The 23603-nt window shown below is 39.9% G+C and overlaps 1 protein-coding gene and 1 pseudogene across 1 annotated transcript; one reads left to right on the top strand and one right to left on the bottom strand.

The window, feature by feature from the left end:
• Positions 1–3875: 3875 nt before the first annotated feature.
• On the top strand, positions 3876–4845 carry LOC148676486 (olfactory receptor 2AT4-like). Its single transcript, XM_088643192.1, has one exon. It carries the CDS (start codon positions 3876–3878, stop codon positions 4824–4826), a length of 951 nt encoding a protein of 316 aa, XP_088499318.1. The 3' UTR covers positions 4827–4845.
• A 14415-nt stretch (positions 4846–19260) lies between these two features.
• LOC148676485 (uncharacterized) lies at positions 19261–22018 on the bottom strand (annotated as a pseudogene).
• Between the last annotated feature and the right edge of the window lie 1585 nt (positions 22019–23603).

Genomic DNA, 23603 nt, shown 5'->3' with positions numbered 1-23603 from the left:
CAATCTCTGGGGATTCAGATCTCCTGAGGGCACAAAGAAGCAGTTGCAGGCTTGTTGCTGTCCAATCCGCGCTCTCTGGCTCCGTGCCAGGCTGTGCTGTGCGGCTTGCGATGGTGCTCTGCTGATGCTCTCTGAAGACCGGCTAGTTAGTGTTGGCTTTAACTAGCAAAGTTGTGCACAAGAGAAAAGATGACTGTGGGTCCCAGCAAGTTAGGAAGAGGACCGGTTTTTTCCTGATGAAGCGCTAGTTCTGAATACTGATTCAGCTTTCCACAGTTCCGACCTGTTCATGAGGCTTGCTGCTGATGTTAACCTCGGGTGGATCTTTTGGTTACTCGTGGCAACCTCTGCTCTCGACTATTAGAACAAAGCAAAATTCTGGCACTCGTACACACTGGCTGTTCCGTGATTGTCAGGGCTGAGTCTCAGGATGGTCAGGAGGCATGCTGCGAGAATGTCCTGCCCTTGGAAGCCTTCTGCTCCTTGGCCATCCTGCCCTGGAATTGTCCCGCACCCCTGGAATTCTCCTTAGAATTCTCCTACTAGAAAAGTCTCCGAATAGTTCTCCTGTGTTGCCTGTTTTTACCTGGAGGAACTTCAGTTCGTTCATTGGCTGAAAGTTTCATGGGAATCAAAGTCCCACGTGGGTTACTCTGCCCTACCAGTTCCTGATTGGTTGATCAAGGTGAGATATGAGTTACTTACTCCTGACACTTAGGAATGCAGTCCAGATGTCCATTTGGCACTCCCTAGACAGATAGGCACCAATGGATGACCATTGATCATGATAGCCAGGCTTAGCTAAGTGCATCCCCATTTGGGAGCTGTCCCTTATCAAACGAAAACATATTTAAATCAGCCTGCATGAATCGCTTCTCTGTGACTGCACCACAGAGATGAAGAGAGAGATGGGGCCTCATTTGGGAAAGCACAGCAACACTTAATTCTGTCTTATTAACAAGCATTGCCGCTACACCCTACATCATAAATAGTAACAAAAAGTGTGGGGTAGAAGAGAGATCCGTCAGCTGGAACCTCCAGCTCACCAGGGACGCCATCGCCTGGGCCAAGGACCAGAACGTGCCCATGGTGGTGGTGAGCCTGGACCAGAAGAAATTAATTCTGTCTTATTAACAAGCATTGCAGCTACAAGTATTAAAACAAGAAAGTGTTATTAGTAAAAGACAAAAACTTAAATAAATAACAAAAAGGATATACAAAATTTTGTCTCCTTTATTAATCTTGGGATACCTGGGGTTTGAGGATTTTGGGAAGGAGATAGAATTGGGATACCTGGGGATAAGTGGGACTCCCAAAGTATCCCAATTCTATCTTCTTCCCAAAATCCCCAAACTCAACACCCCTGGATGCCCCATTGTCTCAGCATGCAATTGTCCAACCACACTCATCTCTGCTTTTCTCGACAGCCTTATGAGACCTTTGGTTGAAATGCTTCTCTCATATACAGATGCAGCCATTCAAAATGCATGGTACAAACCCGTACTGCAGGCATCTACGCGTGCGCCACCGCGCCCTACCACGGTATGTGAATGGCTGGCCAAAATGACCGACGGGGGCACTTGTGGTGCATTGGTCAGTAGTGAAAAGATTTAATCATTTAATCTCTTTACTATGCACATTTTAATCTGCTTAGTATTGAATATTTATATGGAATTTTACCACTAAAGGGAAATTTTAGTAGCTGAGCATAAAAAGAATAGGAGCATAACGCATCTGAAGGTCATAAACAATATTAATTTAGTAACATGGTCAGAAGGAACAAGGAGCACGTAAAAACATTTCCAAAAAAAACACATGTAAGACCTTGATGCTTAAAATGTTTTGGGAGAAATGGAATACTGGTGTGTATTTTTTCTTTAAAATACCAAGACCTGCCATATACAGTACAGTTTACATACAGTAATATGTTTGTTCCTAAATTAATATCTTTTATGAGCATGTGAAAGGCATGGTGAATTGGAGATTCTCAAGAATTACTTTGTATGATTTGAAACAAATCTGTGATCGGATCAAAGAAATGCTGTGGTGTTACTTTTTGTCAATGAAAAAATAAAGTATTTTCGTTTAAAAAGACGGTTACAAAGAATGTGGACCAGGGTAATACTTTGACTTTACAGCTTGTCCAAGGTCATTCATTATTAATACTTTAGTAATATCTTTGGTAAAGACTTTGATGGCGACAGCTCAAACGCTGTACATGAGAGGTTGAGCTTTATTAGCTCCACCTGGCGGTAATTCTGGATACTATTATCTTACTTGCGGTATTATGCGGTATTGTAAGGTAATCCACGTTATGGCGTGTTATATCGTGACACGCCCACCGCGTTTTACCTTGGCATACCGCGTTTTGAATGACTGCATCTGTATCAAGGATACTAACCATGCCCTCCAACTTTTCAATGATTTCCAGGGTGCAGAATGCTACATTTTTACCATGGATATCACGTCTCTCTACACCATCATTCCCCACAATGATGGTCTAACAGCCCTCAAGCACATGCTAGATGTATTTAATAACCTTTTTTATCAGCAGGTTAGTGAAGTCACCATGGGCTCCAGGGTGGGACCTAGCTATGCCAATATTTTTGTTGGCTGGGAAGAAGAATGCTTCTTTTCATCCTATACTGGCTTTGTCCCTGACCTCTACAAGCGATACATTAATGACTGCATCTGTGCTGCTACATGCTCTAATGACCAGCTAGAACACTTCCTGCATCAATTCACTAAATCTCAACCGACCCTCAAATATACAGTTAACATATCTTCCAACATTCTTTCTTTTCTAGACATAAATGTATCTATTACCAACCACAACTCTCCACCTCTGTCTATTACAAACCCACAGATTTACACAGCTATCTTCTGTACAGCTCATTTCACCCCACTCACACCATAAACTCTCTCCCTTTTTCACAGTTCCTCAGGCTACGTCGACTCTGCAATGACAACATGGATTTCCAGAACCAAGCACTCAAAATGTATTCTTTTTTCATCAACAGAGGATACCCATACCCATGTTATCGATAGGGCCTTCACACGGGCCAAAAACAGCCCTCAGATCATCAACTCGACCAGGAACTCCAGGTCTCACAACTGCATTCCTTTGGTGCTTCCCTACCACTCTAACATACTTTCTATGCCCAGGACCATTATTAACAACTACTCTATTTTACACGGTGATCCCTCCATCAGTATCCTTTCTTCTGACCGCCCAATCATCTCATACCGTCGACAACTCAATCTATGTAAACTTCTGGTTCACAACTACTTTCACTGCACTCAGCAATTATCCCCACCAGGCAACTTCCCTTGCAACAGAACTCGCTGCATCACCTGCAAATACATATCTAACAACACACTCATTCAGGGCCCTTGAGGTCAGTTCCAGATCACCCAGGTTATCTCTTGTACCTCAACAACCTCATGTACTGTATCTCTTGCAAAAAATGCCGAGATATCTATGTTTGGGAAATCGGAAGGAGACTAGGAGACTGCTTCAGAGAACATGTTAGGGCTGTGAAGATTAAAGATTTCTCCAAGCCCATAGTTTCTTATTTCACCTCAGATGGCCATGATCACACTGATCTCTCTGTCTCTGTTCACAAAGAAGGGTTTTTTAACTCCCATAGCAGAAAGACAACAGAAACGAAACTCATCCTGAAACTAGGTTTACACCGTCCCCCTTCTCTCAAAGTGTTCCTTTGCAGACTATGCATGCTGACACAGCTACCCACCTGAACTTTGACATATCAAATTATCATTAGAAAATATACTTTACAGTACTTTATGCAATGTCCTTGTCAATAATAATCTATTGTAAATTTATTACCTTCAAGGTACCCCTGAACAGAACCATGAGCAGACCCAATATCACTCTGCACTCTGAATTTATCATTGTTGGACTGCCAACCCTACAGGAACAGAACACTGCACTCTTCATCATCTTCCTCATTCTCTTCTTGGCCACGTTCCTGGGTAATCTGCTTATCGTGGTTTTAATCTCCCTTGACCAAAGACTCCACATGCCAATGTACTTCTTTCTGTGGAATTTGTCTCTTTTAGATATATTAATGACGACATCTATCATACCCAAGATGCTAGCAGGTTTTTTAGGTCACAGAACCATTTCTTTCTCTGGTTGCTTTGCACAGATGTTCTTTATCATCTCATTTACAGCTGTTGAGGGATTTCTTGTTGCAGCAATGGCTTATGACAGATATGTTGCTGTAGTGAAACCACTACATTATAACACTTTAATCAACACCAAGGTTTGTATTACAATGACTACCACAGCCTGGGTGCTTGGCGTCCTTGCGTCTCTTTTGTCAGTAGCACCGGCAAGCACTTTGTCATTCTGTGGATCAAACCTTATCCTACATATTGTCTGTGATTACCGTACAGTAATGGTATTATCTTGTGGTGATGTTACAGCTCAAATCAATTTTACCCTGTTAATTGCCATGATTGCAATCTGTATGCAATTTCTCTACGTCTTATGGACATATTGTAGAATCATAGCATCAGTAGTGAAACTGGAAACTTTGGAGAGCCGTAAGAAGGCCTTCTCAATGTGCTCCTCACATGTGACTGTCGTCTTTTTGTACTACGTTTCTGGTGCCGTGGTTTATACTGGGTTGAGAGTTGAGAGTATCCTTCCTGATGGGCGCATCATCATTGGTGCAGTGCACTTTTTCCTCACCCCTTTACTCAACCCCATCATTTATAGTTTAAGGAATAAAAAAATCAAGGCAGCAGCTCAGAGGTACTTTATACTAAAAACACGACTAGGCCAAGTCAAAAAGTAATAAAATCAGGGATATTGGTGAAAGGGATCATGGTGAAATGTTTATGAATCTTACAAAAGCAATTTCAGAACAACATTTTACAAATATTAGTGACATTTCTTACTGTAATACTGTAATATATTGTTTACTATTGATTGTCAAAGTATTATACTTCCCATATAACATGTTAGAATTAAATGTTTGTAACTTTTTTGTAATAATAAGTATTATATTTATTTTCAAATAATCATCTACTAATCAATGTAATTTAATTAATTATTTCTCAACAGGAGAGTTTGGAAATAAATAATAACTGGCACAGTGGCACAGTAGTTAGCATTTTTGTGTCTTTGTGGAGTTTGTATGTTCTCCCCATGTTTGTGTGGGTTTCTTCCGTGTACTACAGTTTCCTTCCACAATCAAAATACATACTTGTAGCTTATTTGGCTTCTGAAAATAACTCACCCTAGTGTAAGTGTGTGTGTGTAACTGTGTGTGTCATGTGATAGCGTCCAGTCCAGGGTGTATCCTGGCTTGCACCCATTTTCTTGCCAAGATAGTCTCTGGCTTCCCCTTGACCCTGAATTGAAATAAATGATTAGAAAATGAATGGATTGAAATAATTAATCACCCCAGGACACTACAGATGTAGCCATTCAGAATGTGTGTTAAAACCCTGCAATGCATTATAGGGGCTGCACTTTACTGTGGCAAAGATGATCGACAGGTGGCAATCGTGATGCATTAGATGTTGGTGAAATGATTGCTTCATTTAATCTTTCTACTGTGCATGTTTAAATCCGTTTATTATGGAATATAATGTAGGGGTTTTGTGAATTTATTGGAACAATTTATTAATTGTAACAGTAGATCACAAGGTGATTCTTTATGGCTATTAGAGGATCATTCATCAGAACAATCAGCAATGCATACACAATTCAAATACACGGAATACATTTATTAATACATAAAACTGTGCATATAAAGATTTATCAGTCTGTCTGGATACAGATGGCAGATCTTACTGTGAGGGTTACCAAAATGCAAGATATATAATCATGTAGAGATACAAAACAAGGAATGTACTTCAGTATATTATTCGGCTATACTATATCGTTAATCAGTCTCATTAATACAACATTAGATACTCAAAAGTAAATACATCACTCATATGAATTAAATTGATATCCACTTGTGTTGAGGTAACAATAAAATTCCCAAGATGCAATGTAGAATATTGAGTTATTATCCAGATATAGATTTGGATTTACTGGGGAACGGTCACAAAAAAAACTGCTGACAGGCTCTGTTGCAGCAGAGTTCAATCAGCGTCCTCTGGCCTGGTTCTGGCTCGGTTCCCAACCAATTCTAGTGCAGCTTCAAGTCAAGAAGAAGGAAGAAGAGATTTTTGCTGCTGCATGCTGGTTAGGGTCTCTCCGAGGACCTCTCTCTAGCTCGTGTCTGGGCTGGGCTCGGAAAAAGGAAGTCTGTGCACAGAAACGTGACTTCACAGTCCAGAGCAAGTCACTCTACAATGGGAAGAAGACTGATTTGTTCCCGGCATAGTGTTACTGCTGAGTAAGAACTTATACAGATTGTCGAGAAAGAGTCCAACCATATGTTGCTCTGGTGACCAGACGCATTCACGGTAGAGCCAGGGGATTCACAAGGTCTTTTGCTGCAGCCTCAACCTCGGGCAGATCTGTTTTTATGTCCGGGCTTCCTCCTAGTTCAGCTTGAAACAATTTTTTCATGTCCCACACTCAGACAACAGTGGCAGTCACGTGATTAAATCTGAGAGAGCACAAGAGTAGCAAGAGGAGTGAGGTCTGAGGCTTGTGCATTGCCTTTTAATGGGGAACAATATGGCTGTTGACTGGTCGATTGTTTGGCGGGCATTTGAGACCCAGGTGAGGTTACCACGCCCTCCAGGTTCCTGATTGGATGGTCAACTGTAGGAAAGATTAACATTGATCTCTTGACCCCAGGACCATAAACCAGGTGTTTGTAAGTTCCTAGTGGGCCTGACCAGACATCCCAGCACCAGGAGTAGCCCACCCATTATGATAGTTGGAGAATCCCCAAACCTGGGAACTGTTCTTTATCAGTAGACAAACACTTTAAATGAGAACAACATAGCTTCTCTGTACCTGGGCCACAGAGATGAGGGAGAGAGGTCTCACTGGAAAAGGGAAAGCAACACTTAATTCTGACTTGTTAATAAGCATTGCTGCTACATTAATATGAAATTAAACAACTAAAGGGAAAATGTGGTAGCTGAGCATAAAAATAGCAGGAGCAGAATGTCTCTGAATGTCATAAACAATATTTCTGTAGGAATAGATATATGTTATACATACTGTATATGGCTGGTAGTGGTAGATAAAATAAAAAAAAACACAACAGTATCCCACTTCCTTTAGAAACATTTTATGCATCAAAGTCTTTCACTTGGTCACTTACTGTGGTTGTTTTGGAAAAGTTTTGATGTGCTTATTCTGACAATATTAAGGTTATACACATTATAAAAAACTAAAATGTTTTAACTTTTTCTATGAATACTTACTCTTTTTATCGCAGTAAAAAACTGTACTTTTTAAAATCCACTTAATAGGGAATATAATATGGAATCGTGTATCTTAAGAAATTAATAACAATATTAATTTAAGGATCTAAATATAATATATTTATAGAGCTCAAAGTATTATTGTAGTCTACTTTCTTTGTAGACATCAGCAATGAGGTAGGAACGGGCAACCTTCCAGCCACAGGTGCAGATCATTAGCCACAGAGCCACCGCATGCAAGTCTTTTCACAGGTGGAAATTTCACCACAGTATGCATTATGTTACATTTTTAAGCATCAGTCAAAGCATTCTGAAGTCTATATTGTTCCAATTTTAATGCGATACGGAAGATATTTTTGGACTTAACTTTTACGTATTCCATGGCAGCCAATTTATGTAACACAGCTCTGCACTTCTTTAACAAACATTTTATTTGTCACAAAGCCTAGGAGTGTTACACCCCGCTGTGTTTGTTATGTAGAATAAACAGTTTTGACTTGGGGATGGGGAAGGAATTTTCAGTAGCATGCCCTCTCTTGTCATTGCTTGTCACGCTTTAACATAAGGCAATTGGAAATCAAATGTCCTGTTTTTTTCAACACTAATTTTTCCATACTGTAGTTTTAAAACTTGAGCAAAGACATGTCACATGCATACGGCCTGATGCTGTATGGTTTTAAAGCCACTACAGTACAGATTGTGGGAAATACATTTATTTGTACTGTATCAAAGTGTACCTTGGTCACAGCTCCCTACATTCCAAACGATGAGTGTTTAATTGTCTATTGCACCCACTGTGTTTCGAACTTTGAGTCGCCTACTTCTTCAACTAGCTTGCAGAGAAATATCTAAATAAATTAACTATCTAGCCATTGCAAAGGGTACAACTATAGCAGCCACAAATAAATAAAAAATAACTTTTTTTTCTCCTGATAATAACTGTAACAAATTGTCATGTTTCACTTACTTGTGTAACAATCATGACGGTTCCGAAATATGAAGGTTATTAATTTTTGAAGAATTTACTACTGATACATTTCTGAGTTCAGCACATTTTAAATTAATGAGAGGCTATGAACAGCAGCAGCACCTGTGTCAATGTTAGTGGTTTTATAATTAATAATATAATAATAATAATTAACAATAATAATAATTAACACAGAATATTATTAATTGCATTTTAAATAGATTATCTATAGAACATTTTTTTCTGTTTCAGCTTAATGGAGCAAATATAAAGTCAAAGCAGTCAGGATCTCGGAGGTTAACAAGTGCAAAAACATTTCGCATAACAAAACCGTGAAGGAAGCAGACCCTTTCTTTGCAATCAGTACACGACTTCTCAAATTTCGAAACCTTGGATGGTATGCCTCAAGGACTCATTTATAGTGTAATCCAAACTAAAAAGCTGCCGGGCACATTTTGACGTTCAGGTCAAACATTCAAAGTTAGCTTCTGTTTTAAAAGGCTTTGGATTCGTGTTAAGATTTGTATCAGTTTTAACTGGTAATACAATAGTGAATATAATTGAGGTTCTACTGTTTAAGGTTTAAGCTTTTAAAGTCGTGCAATGTCTAAATTAGGCAGGGACATGTCATTGTTTCTTATTTTTGATTTTCTTTAAAAATGTTTTAAAAATCAACTTCCCACTTTCACCTTGCCATAACTATAGCAGGAATGTAGCATATTTGGGGCCTTGTTCAGGAACTTTGATTTGTTTTGTGGAGCCAATATTTTTTCCTCGGTTCACACATGCTGCACTTGGAGTTTTTAATAATATTATTATTATTGTTTGATATTATTTGTATTATGGGTAATTGTGGTGTCCATCATGGCATTCAAACTGTTTAGAGCAGTTTGAGAAATGTTGCAAGGCAGATGTTTTATCAATAGCCGGTTTAGGATCTCAGTTTACCAAGGACATATCAGATGTTAAACTGAAGAAGGAATACACCCCAACACCCCAGACAGACAAAGGTGATAAAGGTGATAAAAATCCATTCAAAGGTGCAGTGTGTTAACACAAACTCTAACAGAGCCGCTTGTGCAAGCAAGGTGACTTTCTGCTCAATTGCGTGAGAGCTACAGTACAGTCAGATGGATTTTAAATTCTATAAGCAACATAAGCTGTTTGTCTAATTCACCTACTTTGTGCAGTATACGCTTTCTGAAAATGTACAATTTTCTCTCGTGCCAACTCATCAAAGGTTTATTTTTTAGAATTCTGAAACTTGGATGACATGCCTCAGGGACTCATTCATGGGATAATCAAAATAACCCCATCCCCCCGGGTCTCACCTTTCGCTGTTCCACACACATGAATCCCATGAAGTCAGATCCACAGATATACCAAAAAAGTAGCTCACGCAACAATGAACGGCAATGAGTTTGTATACGGTATAAATATGTTATGATCGTATGTTTTCAAAGCCACTACAGTAGAGTATGTGTGAAATATTTTTTCTTAAAGTTAAATTTTCGTAGATGAAATTTGTATTAAGACAAAATATAGATGTTCTTAATGTGGATGTAAACCTGAAAGAGACACATCGCGTTCACAACAAGCTATAATAGTGGACTACTTTATATATTTGGCTATGTAATAAACAAACCAAAAGTAATTCTCTGGACAGGCTTTGAACTGCCTGGGTGCACCGTGCTACATTACAGTCCATTGCCCCTTACCACTATATGGAAAATAAATGTTTTTTTTTAAAAAACAAATGTCAAAATGTTTCCAAAATATCCACTTTTTATTTATATTTATATTTTACCTGCTAAGTTACACAATTCCACCTTTCACTGCTCTACCTGGCGGTTATACAAAGTATTGCAACCGTGTTTCAAAAACACTGTGGCACTCTGCAACCCTTGGACTGCAAACTACTACAGTATCCCCTGCACATTTTAAATGACTGGATCTGTATTTCTCTTTTTGTATCAAAGATGGAAATTCCTTCTTAAAAGTTAAAAATATAAAATTAACTGTTCATTAAAAGATTCATTGTTTCTCTTAACCTGTTGGATGTGTTTTCTCCAGTGCTCACTTTTTCTCTCTCTGGATTAATAAGAGCTACAGCTACAGCTCTGCATTAAGTGGCCTCTGGGGTCACTGTGATAAACTGGCCATAAAAGTACGTGAGATGAGAAGAAGAGTTTCTTGTCCAGCAGTTGTGTTCTGTGCTGGAAAAGCATATTGGACAGACTCAGGCTCCAGGTACGTGACTCACTGAACTGTATTTCATGCTTACAATATTCAGCTGTTAACTGATACCTGAAGCTATTATTTTCCATTTTCATTGAAAATAATATGTTAATCTTATAAGGTGATTCAGTTTATGCCATTAGAATTATGTAAACCTAATTTTAAAATAACTCAGGATTTTTATATATAATTTTCTTAAGACAACAGGAAGATTTTAAAAACTCAAGTAAGAAAGTTTAAAATATAAACTTAGTCAAGAGAAATATCTAAAGGTCTGCTTGCCTTTAAAGCTGTCTTCTAGGGTTGCTTTTTAATGTCTTGCAGAGATTTTGAACAAAGGGAACCAAAACTCTTTTAGTATTTTTGTTATTATCTTAAAACATTTAATTGTGAGCAGTCAGGGGTTTTACAAAATTAACATATATAACAAATTTGAACTAAGTTTAATTTCAAAACAGACACATTTCTCACATTTTTTCTGGAATCAACACTGTTCGTATTAATCAGACATTAATAATTTTGTTGTTCTTTATGCTTGTGACATTGAAATGTCACTGGAAGTTCTTGTGATTTTGATTAGTGAAGCAGGCAATAAATATTGTTACAAATGGTGAGTTAAGAAAACATTAAAAATCAGGAATTGACCGATCAGTTTAGTAATAAGTAAAATAGTTATAGTAAAATAGTTAAAATACTCCCAACTTGTAAGCAATTTCTCTAGGATATAGCCAAGTGGTTGGTATATTTAGTGGCATGTAAATTCTTTGTTCTCTGGCACAACTTTGGTGAAAAGAGTAATAATCCAGACACACTTGGTTAAACATTTTTTTTTACAATGACAATACCACAAACTACAATACACACAACAAAACATACATCACACAAATGACTATATTTACAGAATGTACAAACAAGGCATTTCAAAGGCCTTACATTTTAATTACCCAGAATACCCCCAGACTTCTACTAAGTATGAAACTCTTAATACCTATAGAAGCCAAATAAGAGACAAACTGCCTTTCTAAATTAATGTGATACAACCTACAGTTAAATGTTTCTCTCTACACCCAGGATGCCAATAAATAGGAGCCTATCTCCCTATTCTATGAGTGCACCCTGAGCAGGAAAGATGTCTCTGACCGAGGTATCTTTTATGCAGAAATCCAAGTTCCCTAAATCACAGAATAGCAAGCTCTCTCTAGCAAGGTTCAAATACTTAGCTCTAGACAGGTTTTGTTTGGATGATAAAGGGATTTTCGCCTGCTGGAAGCTTCTAGTTCCAGCTTCTCTGGACTCTTGTCTTTCCTCTTTCTTCTTCCCTGATTCTTCTTGTCTCACCTCTCCTTCTCTCTGTGCTCTTAATGCAATCTCATATTGTGTGTTTCTTTACTGCTAATTAACAGTCATTAACCCACAACTTACATAGGTATACCAAGGTAAACTTTAGAATGGTTTCTGATCAAGGGACTCCCACATCTCAAAAAACATCCTCTCTTCTTTGAACCTAGAACTGTTTAGTCTGATAAGTGTCACAAACTTCTCAGTTACCTAAAACTGTAACAATATATAAACCACTGTCTGACTTGATCAAAGAAATATAATAGATATTGTTTTGCTGTTTACTTTTTATTTTTTATCGTTGTTACAGTATGTCATTGCTATGCATTAAACAAAATCAGTAAGGGATACAGTATGTTAGAATAATAGTGAAGATCAAGGATGGATATGCCATCTGTAATCCTACAATCAAGTAGTGCTACAGGATTCATGTATTCATTAAATCAACAAGAAGAAGCATGGTAAAATTAAGATTTTAGCAATCATTTCATTAGATAGTACATTCCTCCTCTTCTAATTTTTATATCAAACTTGTTTGAAAGACATTTAAAACTCCTTCTTGTCCTTCCTGAAAAGGGTTAACAGTCATTGTGCATTTTCTATTGTACCAGGACCAATTTCTAAAGTCAATTGGACCTCAATAGAAGGAAAACAGCTCATTACAGGTATGTACCATAGTGTGACATTCCTACTTGTAATTAACCTTAAGCCGTGTATAGCAATTTTTTTAATTGACTTAATTTGGAATACATTTTGCATATTTGTGTAAGCAAAGCATTTGCACTTCTGGTTAGGAGGAGTTTATTCATACAACACATTCCCTTTCTCAGTGTAAAGATTCTGTGCATGGAATCCACTTTTGAGATGATGTATTAATGTCATTGCACACAAATCACACAGACAGCTCTTCAGTCTTCAAGCCACAGAGCCATCTTTTGCATTCAACTATTGAAGATCATGGTATCATTGTCACTGTTTGCCACTGGTTGGCACTGATACATGATGCTGAACCCAGAATGAAGCAGTCTTGAACAGATTTAAATGTGTAATTATATTAATTATGAAAAAATGTGTTTTTGTTGGATACCCGACTGTCTTAATGGAAGAAGTGCAGTTCTCTATTTTTTAGATAAGTTAAATAACCTGCAAGAAAAAAAAATCTCCTAACAAGCCAATTTCCAATTTAGTCACTGATTTAGAATATGAAGTAAACATGTGTGAAAACAAATGTATAAGGTTTTGGTTTAACATCCTCAGAGCTCAATAAAAACTGTAACAATGAATAATGTCTGACTCATTAACTATCAGAATAATAAGTCTTGTAAGTGGTTTAAATAAGACTAATAATTAGGTTTTAATACAAACTAATTTATAACATAAAAAAATGTTACATAATACCTGCCCCCGAATAAAGTACTACCATAAGAATGTGTTAATACTAAAATACAGAAATGTAAAAGAATATCAAAAGGTATACACAAAATTTTGTCTCTTCTTCTTTACATTTCATGTACACTCAACACAGAAGGCCCAACCCCCGTATCAGAAGTAGTGATGCAAAAATGCTAACCTCATTGTTAATATGTTGCCTTGTTATATTGATACAAATCAGAAAATATTTATTATATTCAGGGGTTAAAATAATGCATTGCAACTTCTGTCATTTCAGGTGTATTCAGTCATTTTTGGCATAGCAGTATATGCTAAAATACATGTAAATATATCTTTATCATGATAAAGGTATGCAATACAATTTTCACTAAATTTTCATTAAAATATTATATTTAATAATTATTCATGAGATATCCTTGTAAATATTAAATTAATTACCTCCAGGGTACCCCTGACTTGAGCCATGAGCAGACCCAACATCACTCTGCACTCTGAATTCATCATTGTGGGACTGCCAACTCCAGATGAACAGGACACTGCACTCTTTATCATCTTCCTCATCCTCTTCTTGGCTACATTCCTGGGCAACCTGCTCATTGTGGTCCTGATTTCCCTGGACCACCGACTCCACATGCCCATGTACTTCTTCCTGTGGAACCTGTCTGTCTTAGACATATTAATGACAACATCAATCATACCCAAGATGCTAGCTGGTCTGTTAGGTCAGAAAACCATCTCATTCACAGGTTGCTTTGCGCAGATGTACTTTATCATCTCATTTACAGCTGTGGAAGGATTCCTTGTTGCAGCAATGGCTTATGACAGATATGTTGCTGTAGTGAAACCACTGCATTACAACACCTTAATCAGCACCAAGGTTTGTATTACAATGACGACCGCAGCCTGGGTACTCGGCGTCCTTGCCTCACTTTTGTCGGTCGTCCCAGCAAGCACTTTGCCATTCTGTGGATCAAACCTTATCCTACATATTGTCTGTGACTACCGCACTGTAATGGTATTAGCTTGTGGCGATGTTACAGCTCAAATCAATTTTACCCTGTTAATTGCCACACTTGCAATCTGCATCCAATTTTTCTATGTCTTATGGACATATTGTAGAATCATAGCATCAGTAATGAAACTGAAAACTGTGGAGAGCCGTAAGAAGGCCTTCTCAATGTGCTCCTCACATGTGACTGTCGTCTTTCTATACTATGTTTCTGGTGCTGTGGTTTATATTGGGTTGAGAGTTGAGAGTATCCCTCCTGATGGGCGCATCATCATTGGTGCAGTTTTCTATTTCCTCACCCCTTTGCTCAACCCCATCATATACAGCTTAAGGAATGAGAAAATCAAGGCAGCAGCTCACAGATACTTTAAACTGAGAGCACTTATTATGAATAAGACATAATATCAGGGATGTTAATGTTCAATACTAAAAAAGAATCAAGGTGATATATTTATATATCTTAAAAAAAGAATTTTCAGAATCACATTACAAATGTTATTGATTTGTTTTCCTTTTCTTCAATTTCATACAGCTAAACTTTAATAAACATATTTTTTACTACGGAATGTGGAAGAAGTTACATTTCTAGTGCAGCCTTATAGGAGTACTATTTAGTACTAATGTAGAAATACTGTACAGTTTGACATTTATTAATGACTGACACGATGGTGCAGTGGTTAGCATTGTTGCCTCTGCTTGGAGTTTGTATTTTCTCCTTGTGTTCACATAGGTTTCCTCCAGATACTCAGTCTTCTCTTACAGACTGAAGGTATTTTTTTTGCAAATTTCCTTAACTACATCTAAAAAAATAAACATTCTCACATTTGTAAAACTTTGCATTCAATAAAAAAACTTTCAGAATGACGGTGATTTTCCGTTATCAATTTGTGCAAGTGGATGACGGGGCCGGATTTGCACATTTAAAGAGTCCCTCCAAGCCCTACCACCTGCTTTTGTCCATTAGTCCCTCTACAGGGCCCAAAGTCCTTTCCAGCACTCCCTCGTCATGGGGAAACCCCATTTGGTGATGTCATGCTTCATCCTTCTTCTGAGGTCTACCAGGATCCTCTCCATCAGCTCCCTTGCTCCCCACTCTGCATGTGCTGGGTGAGAGTGTTCCTCACATTCCGCAGGCCTTGTTTTGTGAGGGACAGCAGCAGCTACAGTAGGAACTGCATCCTCTTGTCCAATCCGGTTGGTACCAGCCCCAGCAGAATGTACTGGTAACTGAGCACCGCTCCCGCTCCCAGGAGTTGCAAAATGTTGTCCAATCTTCCCCACACCGTTTTGGTGAAGGACCAGCTCCAGAACAAGTGCTCCTGAGTCTCCTTGCTGAAACATGTGTCCCGGGGGCAATGCGGGTTTCTGGTGAGCAAGTGTCTTTACAGGACCTCTCTGCTTTCCAGCCTCCGAAGGTATTTTTTTTTCCTACAAAATATATTTTATTCCACGAAAAAAAAAACGTCTCAAAAAGAAACATCTCACACATATTAATACTCGACGTAATAAAAACAACAGCGGAACGGTGGTGATTGTCCGTTATCAATCATTGCAAGTGGGGGCAGATTTGCGCAATTAAGAGAGTCCCTCCAAACCCTACCACTTGCTATTGTCCCTTAATCCCTATATAGGTCCCAAAGTCCTTTCCAGCGATCCCTTGCCGTGGGGAAACCCCATTTGGCGACGTCATGCTTCATCCTCCTCCTGAGGTCTGGACCAGGACAAAGCCTTCGACAGAGTGAACCACAGCTATCTGTTCAGGGTGCTGGAATGCTTCGGTTTCAGAGAGAGTTTCAGATGCTGGATTAAGATACTGTACTCTGACGTGGGCAACAGAGTGAACTTGAACATCCATGCCGATTCCTGGAGATCGAGTGTCTGTAGAGGACCTCTCTGGTAGCCAGTCTCTTGTGTACGGCCATCCAGTTGAGGTCCTTCAGTTCGTTGTCAAGTTCTTTTGGCTGCGTTCTTTCCCAGACTTGTCTGGGAACTTGCAGCCTTTCATTGGCGACCAGATGCCCCCTCACCTCTTTGTACAGGGCTCTGTGGTTGGTGCAGAGCTCTGGCTGTCTCGTGGCTTCATACATCCTGCTCCACTTGACAGCGTGGGTGTAGAACTCCGATCGCCTCTCTGCCTTGGGCCCAGTGTTTGACCACTGGAACAAGTCCCTCATCGGGATAGAGAGCAACAACCCGACAAAGTACTGGTACTTGTGGCGGATGGGCTCCCGCAGCGCCTGAGGTTGCAGAAGAAGATGCAGTCGAGTTTCAAGGGGAAATGTGGGACATCTCGACCCCCTTCCTCGACCGGCTGACACATCCGGTTCCTCGTGATGCACTCGTACAGATGCAGCCGTTCAAAGTGCGCGGTACAGACACGTACCGGAGGTAATTGGCTACGGCGTCGTGTATCGTGACGTGCGATGACGCAAAATACCGGGGTACGTGATTGGTTGACCAACAGGGGCACTCGTGGTCCGTTTCCAAACGTGAAAAGATTAGATTGTAATCGTTTTTTATTTTTTAAATACATTTTTGAAAAGTGTAATCTATACTAAAAAGCTGTACACCACCTGATATAAAGATACATATTGTAATACGGATAGGACAGACACAAGAACTCAGACTTGCGGAGTTAAAGCAAGTTACAGCCTTGATTTTATATTCACCTTTAAAAGTGGCATCTCAAAGCAAAGTAAATACCCAACACTTATTGTACCCATCTGTCATGCTAATAAAGCACCTTGAATTGAACTGAGAGAGAGAGAGGGGGAGGGCGAGCGAGTGAGAGAGCACAGCCAGGACAGACAGGCAAATAAGATACACTCCACAGACATTCACAACAGCGACATATCATAAAACGTTTGCAAATACAGATGCAACCATTCAAAGTGCGCGGCACAGACACGTACCAGAGGTAATTGGCTACAGCGTCGCGCATTGTGACGCTCGATGATGCACTCGTGGTCCGTTGGTCTGTTGTAGAAAGATTTACAGTAAATGTCTTTACTGTGCCAGTTGTAGTATTGAATATTCATATGGAATTTTACCACTGAAGGGAAATCTTAGTAGCCGAGCATAAAAAGAATAGGAGCATACGTAACGCGTGTGAAGGTCATAAACGATATTAATTTTGGAACATAAACATACAGTATATGGCTGGTCTTGGTACTTTAAAGAAAAAATACACACCAGTATTCCATTTCTCCCTAAACATTTTAAGCATCGAAGTCTTTAACTAAAGAGATACCGGAGTCAACAAGCATACATTTAGAATTTGATTAAAAGGGAATATAATATGGAATCGCGTATCTAAAGAAATTAATAACGATATAATTATATTCATATACCGCAACACAAGAAAAGTACAAGCTGTACATTGTCTGTTGATAATGTTTCTGTAGTGCTTTTTCAGGACTCTGCATGTGACCTTGCCGGTGGCGCTGTGGGTTAGGTTCCTGACTCCCATGTCACACGGTCTGTGATTGAATCCCACTGGAACCATGACTTTTTTTTTAACAAACATTTCTTTGAAAAAATGAAACGTTTCCCTTGGTCAGAGATTAAATAAAACCTCACTCGCACCAAACAAATTTATATTTCTAAATATCACAACATGATCGAATTTAAGTCTTTTTAATAACAATGAATAGTCATCTATGCGTTACAAAATAAACATTTATATTGATTTGAATCGCATTTTGATTTAAATCGTAAACGCGTGTTTAAATATATGTGTTTAAAGGCGATATATAAAAGCGTTGATTCTTATGGAATGTGTTCCGCTGGGGATTCAAAAAAAAAATTTTTTTTAATCGCGTATCTAAGGAAAATAGCAGTATAACTTTGTTCATGCACAAACAGTAGCATGTTACATTATTAATTTGGGTGTCTCCTCTTGCCAGAAAGCCCTAAATTGCATTTTGAGTGCGGTTTTTGACTTTTTCTAAAGTGCAACCCATAAATAAAGCTGATACAGTTTAGACTTATTTTAAACTGTATTACAGCAGCACAATGGACAATGCAACGTAAGTTGCAAAAATGCACTTGGAATCTGTCCAAGCCCTACTTTGTCAGGCATTTTCTTTTACTGCAACGGACATAAAAACTCCCTTGCTTTTAACAGAGCGTTTCATAATTTCTAACTAAGAAAATTATTTAAACTGCGACACTTATCATTCATTCCATTCCATTCCATTCCATTATCAGTCTTCCATTTCTCCCTAAACATTTTAAGCATGAAAGTTTTATGAAACGGTACCCAAATATGCATTGCTGTATAGAATTAATTTTAATTTAAAAAAATATATTTAACACGAATATTAAGCTGGAAATCTCGCCCCCTTCTACTTTGAAAATACCTGTGAAACCAGTTTAATTTGTCACAGCCAGCACTCCCGCAGAGAGGGGGGTTGTACTCGTTAATGTCTTAGCCGGAACACATCATTATATCTCATTTTGTATTTCTATTAAAAAAAAATCGTTTGCCCAGCCACTATTGTTTTTATCCTGTAAAGCGCTTTGAGGAGCACAGCTTTCTCACCACTTAGATTACTTTTTGATACCATCCTTACACAAAGCAGAAACTTCTTGCATTTTCCGATGACATACAAGTGGAAAGATTATAGATTTTAATCGTCTTTTTTCTGAACCAGGGAAAATCTGATCATGTTTCTCCATAACAATAATAAAAACCTTTATTTTACATATCACCTTTAAAAGTGGCATCTCAAAGCAATAAAGAAGATGGAAAAACAGTTAAAAGGGACCAAAGTAAATACCAGACAAACGCAAACGCGTTTTTAATAAAATGCTTTTATTCATTCAGCAGAGAGTGAGAGACATCCAGCAGAGAGAGACACACACACCTGTTTCCATTGACAAAAGTAATTGTTTTTTTACATTCCTCTTGTCTAACAGGAATGTTTTGTTTGTGGACAGACTGTTAGACTAGAGGAAAAGAGCGCCTCCTTCTATGAAGCATTTCGTTGATCCAAAATTATTTTCCAGTCGCACGAAGTAAGGGTTGAGAATTTCCGATTCACCATGCTACTAATGGTTTCCAGGAGATTGCAAGGCAAGGCACTTTTGCCTCTGGACCCATCGAAATTTACAGACGCTGTCCACCCCCAGTAAATTTCAAAAGTCACAAGATTTCGAAACACGAGGGCGGCGTAGTGGTCGGCTCTTGCTTTCCCGTCTATGCCGATGCACTGCAAGGACAACCCCCCCTCCTTCTCTTGAGTTATGGGCAACAGTTGGATATCTGGGAGAATTGTTAGTTCCACTGGCGTCTGTGAATTCCGCTGTTTAAACGGTGCTTCCTGAGGGGAGATAGACGGCAGGGACAGCGTCAGCCAGGTCCTGGGCGGTGGTGAGCAAAGAAGCCAGGATGGAGTGTCCTTAGGAAGTATGTGCTCTGTGGGGGGCAGAGCTTCCGCCAGGCATTGCAACCTGCATGGTGGGGGGAGACACTCATCGGGAGACAGCTGCTCAAGCGTTTGACTGCCGGTACACACTGTCTCCGGCTTCTGCATCTTCAGGAGTGTCTCTAACCTCCCAATCCTTCCCTGTGAAGTAAGAGACAAGATGTAAAAAGGGTTAACTTAAGTCAGTTCTGCCTGAAAATTAGACTTCTAAGCAACAGGGGTTTATGGCAGGAAAGGGGGTTAACTGATAAGGATTCCAGATGCGAGCAAGGAACCCCCTGGGGGCATAATCTTAAACTGACCTTTTGGCCAGGGCCTCTTAACTGGCCAAATACCATGACCCCCCCCTTACCATAACACCGAATGACGTCCGAAGCAGCAAGGAAGGACTATATAACCTAAAAGTTTGTACCGGCACATGGAACAATACTTCGGTTTTGTTTTTCTTGCGGGAAACAAGACTTCGGCTTTATTGTTCCTTGCATGCAATAAACTCATCTGTTTTACTTCATCTCGGGATCAAGAACCTTATTCCTTCTGTTACAACAAATTTGGCGTAGTCGGCGGATGCTCCAGAAGGCGCAGAACTTCCCATCGGCAGGAGAGACGGTCAGCGCTCACATTACTAAGAGGTAAGGACTCCTCTTTTTTAAAAAAAAGTCCCGACTCTCTCTGACCGATTGGGAAGTCTCTGCTCCCTGCGAGAATCGCCCGAGATGACAGAGTAAACGTGAGTTCCCGAATTCCTCTGGCCCGGGGAAGACACGGGGTTGTTTGCTGTAAACCCAGAATTTGGTCTGGCAGGCGGTCTGCGGTATTGTGTACAGGCTTCGAAGCTGGTGTATGCCTTAATTGCGCGTGGAGTTTTTGAATGGGTTTTGGGCCTTTACCGCGAAGTTCAGGACTGGTGTGGGCCTTAATTGCGCCCGGAGTCCTGAAGCTCTGGACTGGTTTGGGCCTTAATTGCGCCCGGAGTTCTGAGGCTCAGGATCGGTGTGGGCCTTAATTGCGCCCGGGGTTCTGGAGCTGAGTGGTGCATTAAATGCACGTATAATCCAGGATTGGTGTGGGCCTTAATTGCGCCCGGGGTCCTGAGATTAGCTACGCCTTGATCGTGCACGGATTGGCGTGGCGTAGTTTTTTTTGTTTTAAAGGAAACAGAAGTAGGAGATATATATATACGTATGTTTTTGGTGTTTTCCTTTTTGTGAAATACATATACACACGCACGACACTAACATTAACACACCTCATAATAAAAGAGCAAAGCATTAAGTAGCAGGATTTAAAGGACATTGAGACCCGAGAATCACCCTGATTGAGCGCAGTGTGTAAGTCCACCCCGGGGCAAAAGCAGCGATGCTGGCGTTCTGGGGGTGGTGAATTACTGATCAAGAAAGGGGATTTTCGAGGTCTCGTTCCTTACCTGTGAACAGTGTGGTGAAAGTCCTCTCTAAAGTCTCTGAGAGGCATTTAGATCTGGAGGTAACAGACGCCCTTGGCTGAATGAGTGCAGGAATGCACAGGTTTTTCAAGTGAAAGCATCCCCTTACTGTATGAGCTGTTACCTCACACACGACAAAAGTAAAAGAGACCGAACATGTGTGCTAACTGATGGTTTGAGAAAGTGGTGGAAGGGTCCATTTATATATCGGAAAAGTGTAAGTTGACGGAAAAAAGAAGGAGAAAAATATGTGAAAAGTTGAGTTTGTCATAGAGATTCTAGGGCGAAGACGCCTGTAAAGAAAGCATATGCGTATTGATTGGCAAAAGCACAAGCATGTAGCTCCCACCCTGGTGCACGGCCGGCACCAGTGGTGGCAGATACATGAGAGAAAAAAAAAAGAAATTGGGATGTGACTTAAAAGTGTGTTTATGGGGAAAACAAAAACCCAGAAGAAAAGATACTTTACTCGCTATGAAAGAGTATAAACAAAAGCGAAAAGAGGCCGTGCAGGAGAATCAGAAACTAAAAGAAGAATTAGTTCCTGGTTGCACTGCACTAGTTAATGTGTTATATCCTGCTCTCCCATAGGGGAACAGACAGGCAGGAAATGAAAATAATTGGGATCAATTCCCACAGTGACCATATGGAGACGGGGGGTCTGAGTGGGATGACACCTGGTACGAATGTGATAGAGACGGAACAGGAACTCCCTTCTTAAACAGAGGGCGCCCGCAGACCTGTACTCTCACCCTAAGTGGGAGAGGACCTGATGTAGGGGGGGCTGGCGTTGTTGATGACAGCGTCACTCTAAGTGTCTCGCACCCCATCGAGGGGGTCCGCACTCGCACCCTGATTCCCCCATACGATCAAATCCAAAACCGGAAGATATTGACCGGTGGGCTAAAGTACCGCACCCCAAATTAGGAACGCAGCGAACCTGGAGTGCGCTTCAGGAATTAAAAGGATTCATGTAGAAGTAAAACAAGAATACAGCACATTGTAGTACGAAGAGAAAAATATATTCTCGATGTGTATGTGTGTTTTAGGAATTTGTGTGCCGGCATGTATGTGTGTAACTGTGAGTTTTGGTATACTAAATGACGGTGTGAGTGTGTTTAGCCAGCGGGACTGGCTAGAGACGTAACTAAAGAGACTTGACGAAAATCAACTTAAGGAGATTGGAAAATATAAGAGCATCTGAAACGTATAAGTACAGTACAGGTGGACGTAAAAGTAGTTAGATAAACAGTTTTTGTATTTTTATACAATTAGTTGCAATAATGGAAACAATTTGGATTTATTCGAATGTCTCGAAACCAGACATGCTGAAACGCTGTAGGCTTAGAATCGAGACTGGGGAGAATAACGTCTTGTGAGAAGATCTGTTTACCTAACGATTAGATCCTGTAAATCCCTTGTAGCCTCCCTAAGTCTGTCCCAGTCCAGTGGAAAAAAATGTACTGTTAATGGAGTGTTGGTTTCTCTGTCAGGGGATACTGGAGCACTACTGTCATGCTTGTTTCACTCCTCTGTTCAACAGTGTGCTATAGAGTAATGTATATGGGAAGACGGCAGGAGGCCACAGGAGTATTGGGGCAGCAAATTTTACTTGCCGAGTACCAGATTTTAATGGGTGGTTTTATCCCAGATCTATTGGGTTGGAATATTATGCATTACAAAGAATGACTATCCAGAACAGGGTATCACGTGGCTTCAACTGACTGTGATCACTCAGTATGTTGATGGTACTCTGAGTGCTTCCCCTGATGAGGAAACCCACAAGTTTGAGTTGCTTCAGCTTTAGAGTGTCTAATAGAAGCAGTTATGATAAGGCCCTTTTGTGTCTAGCATTGTGAAATTTTAACAGGGCCTGGGTGCAATGTTTTTACGGGGTGAGCACAACTCTTAACAGATCTGCTTAAGGGGGGAGTGCAGTACAAGGACAAGATTGCCTTGGTTCCCGCAGCAAAAGCCGCCTGTAATAATTTGAAACAAGCTCTCTTACGGGTGCTGAGACTGGGGTTTCCTCAGATGGATCAACCATTCCTTTGTATGTAAGTGTGGACAAAGGGTTCTGGGCAGCTTTGCTGACGCAGGAGCATGGAGGTGGGCACTATTATACCATTAGATACTGTAGCCAAAGGGTGGTGGACCGTGAAAATTTAAGAAAATGTAATACTGTTTACTGATGGGTCCTCTCTGATGCATGAGGGAGAACAGAGAACAGGCTGAGACGTTACAACAGAATTCGAGGTGCTAACAATCGGAAAATGCCCCTCCACTGCCTCAGCGCAGCAAGCCAGTTAAGAGCACTGATGGGAGATTGTAAAAAGAAAGATGTTAAAGGGTTACTGTATATGTATATAATGTATGTATTTGTTGCATGTAGGCCACAATTCTGGATGGCTATGG

This window comes from Lepisosteus platostomus, chromosome 2, assembly GCF_059453375.1.
Source record: "Lepisosteus platostomus isolate fLepPlt1 chromosome 2, fLepPlt1.hap1, whole genome shotgun sequence".
Taxonomy (NCBI): domain Eukaryota; kingdom Metazoa; phylum Chordata; class Actinopteri; order Semionotiformes; family Lepisosteidae; genus Lepisosteus; species Lepisosteus platostomus.
The sequence above is the reverse complement of the archived record's forward strand: the minus strand, read 5'-3'. Positions and strand labels throughout refer to the sequence as shown.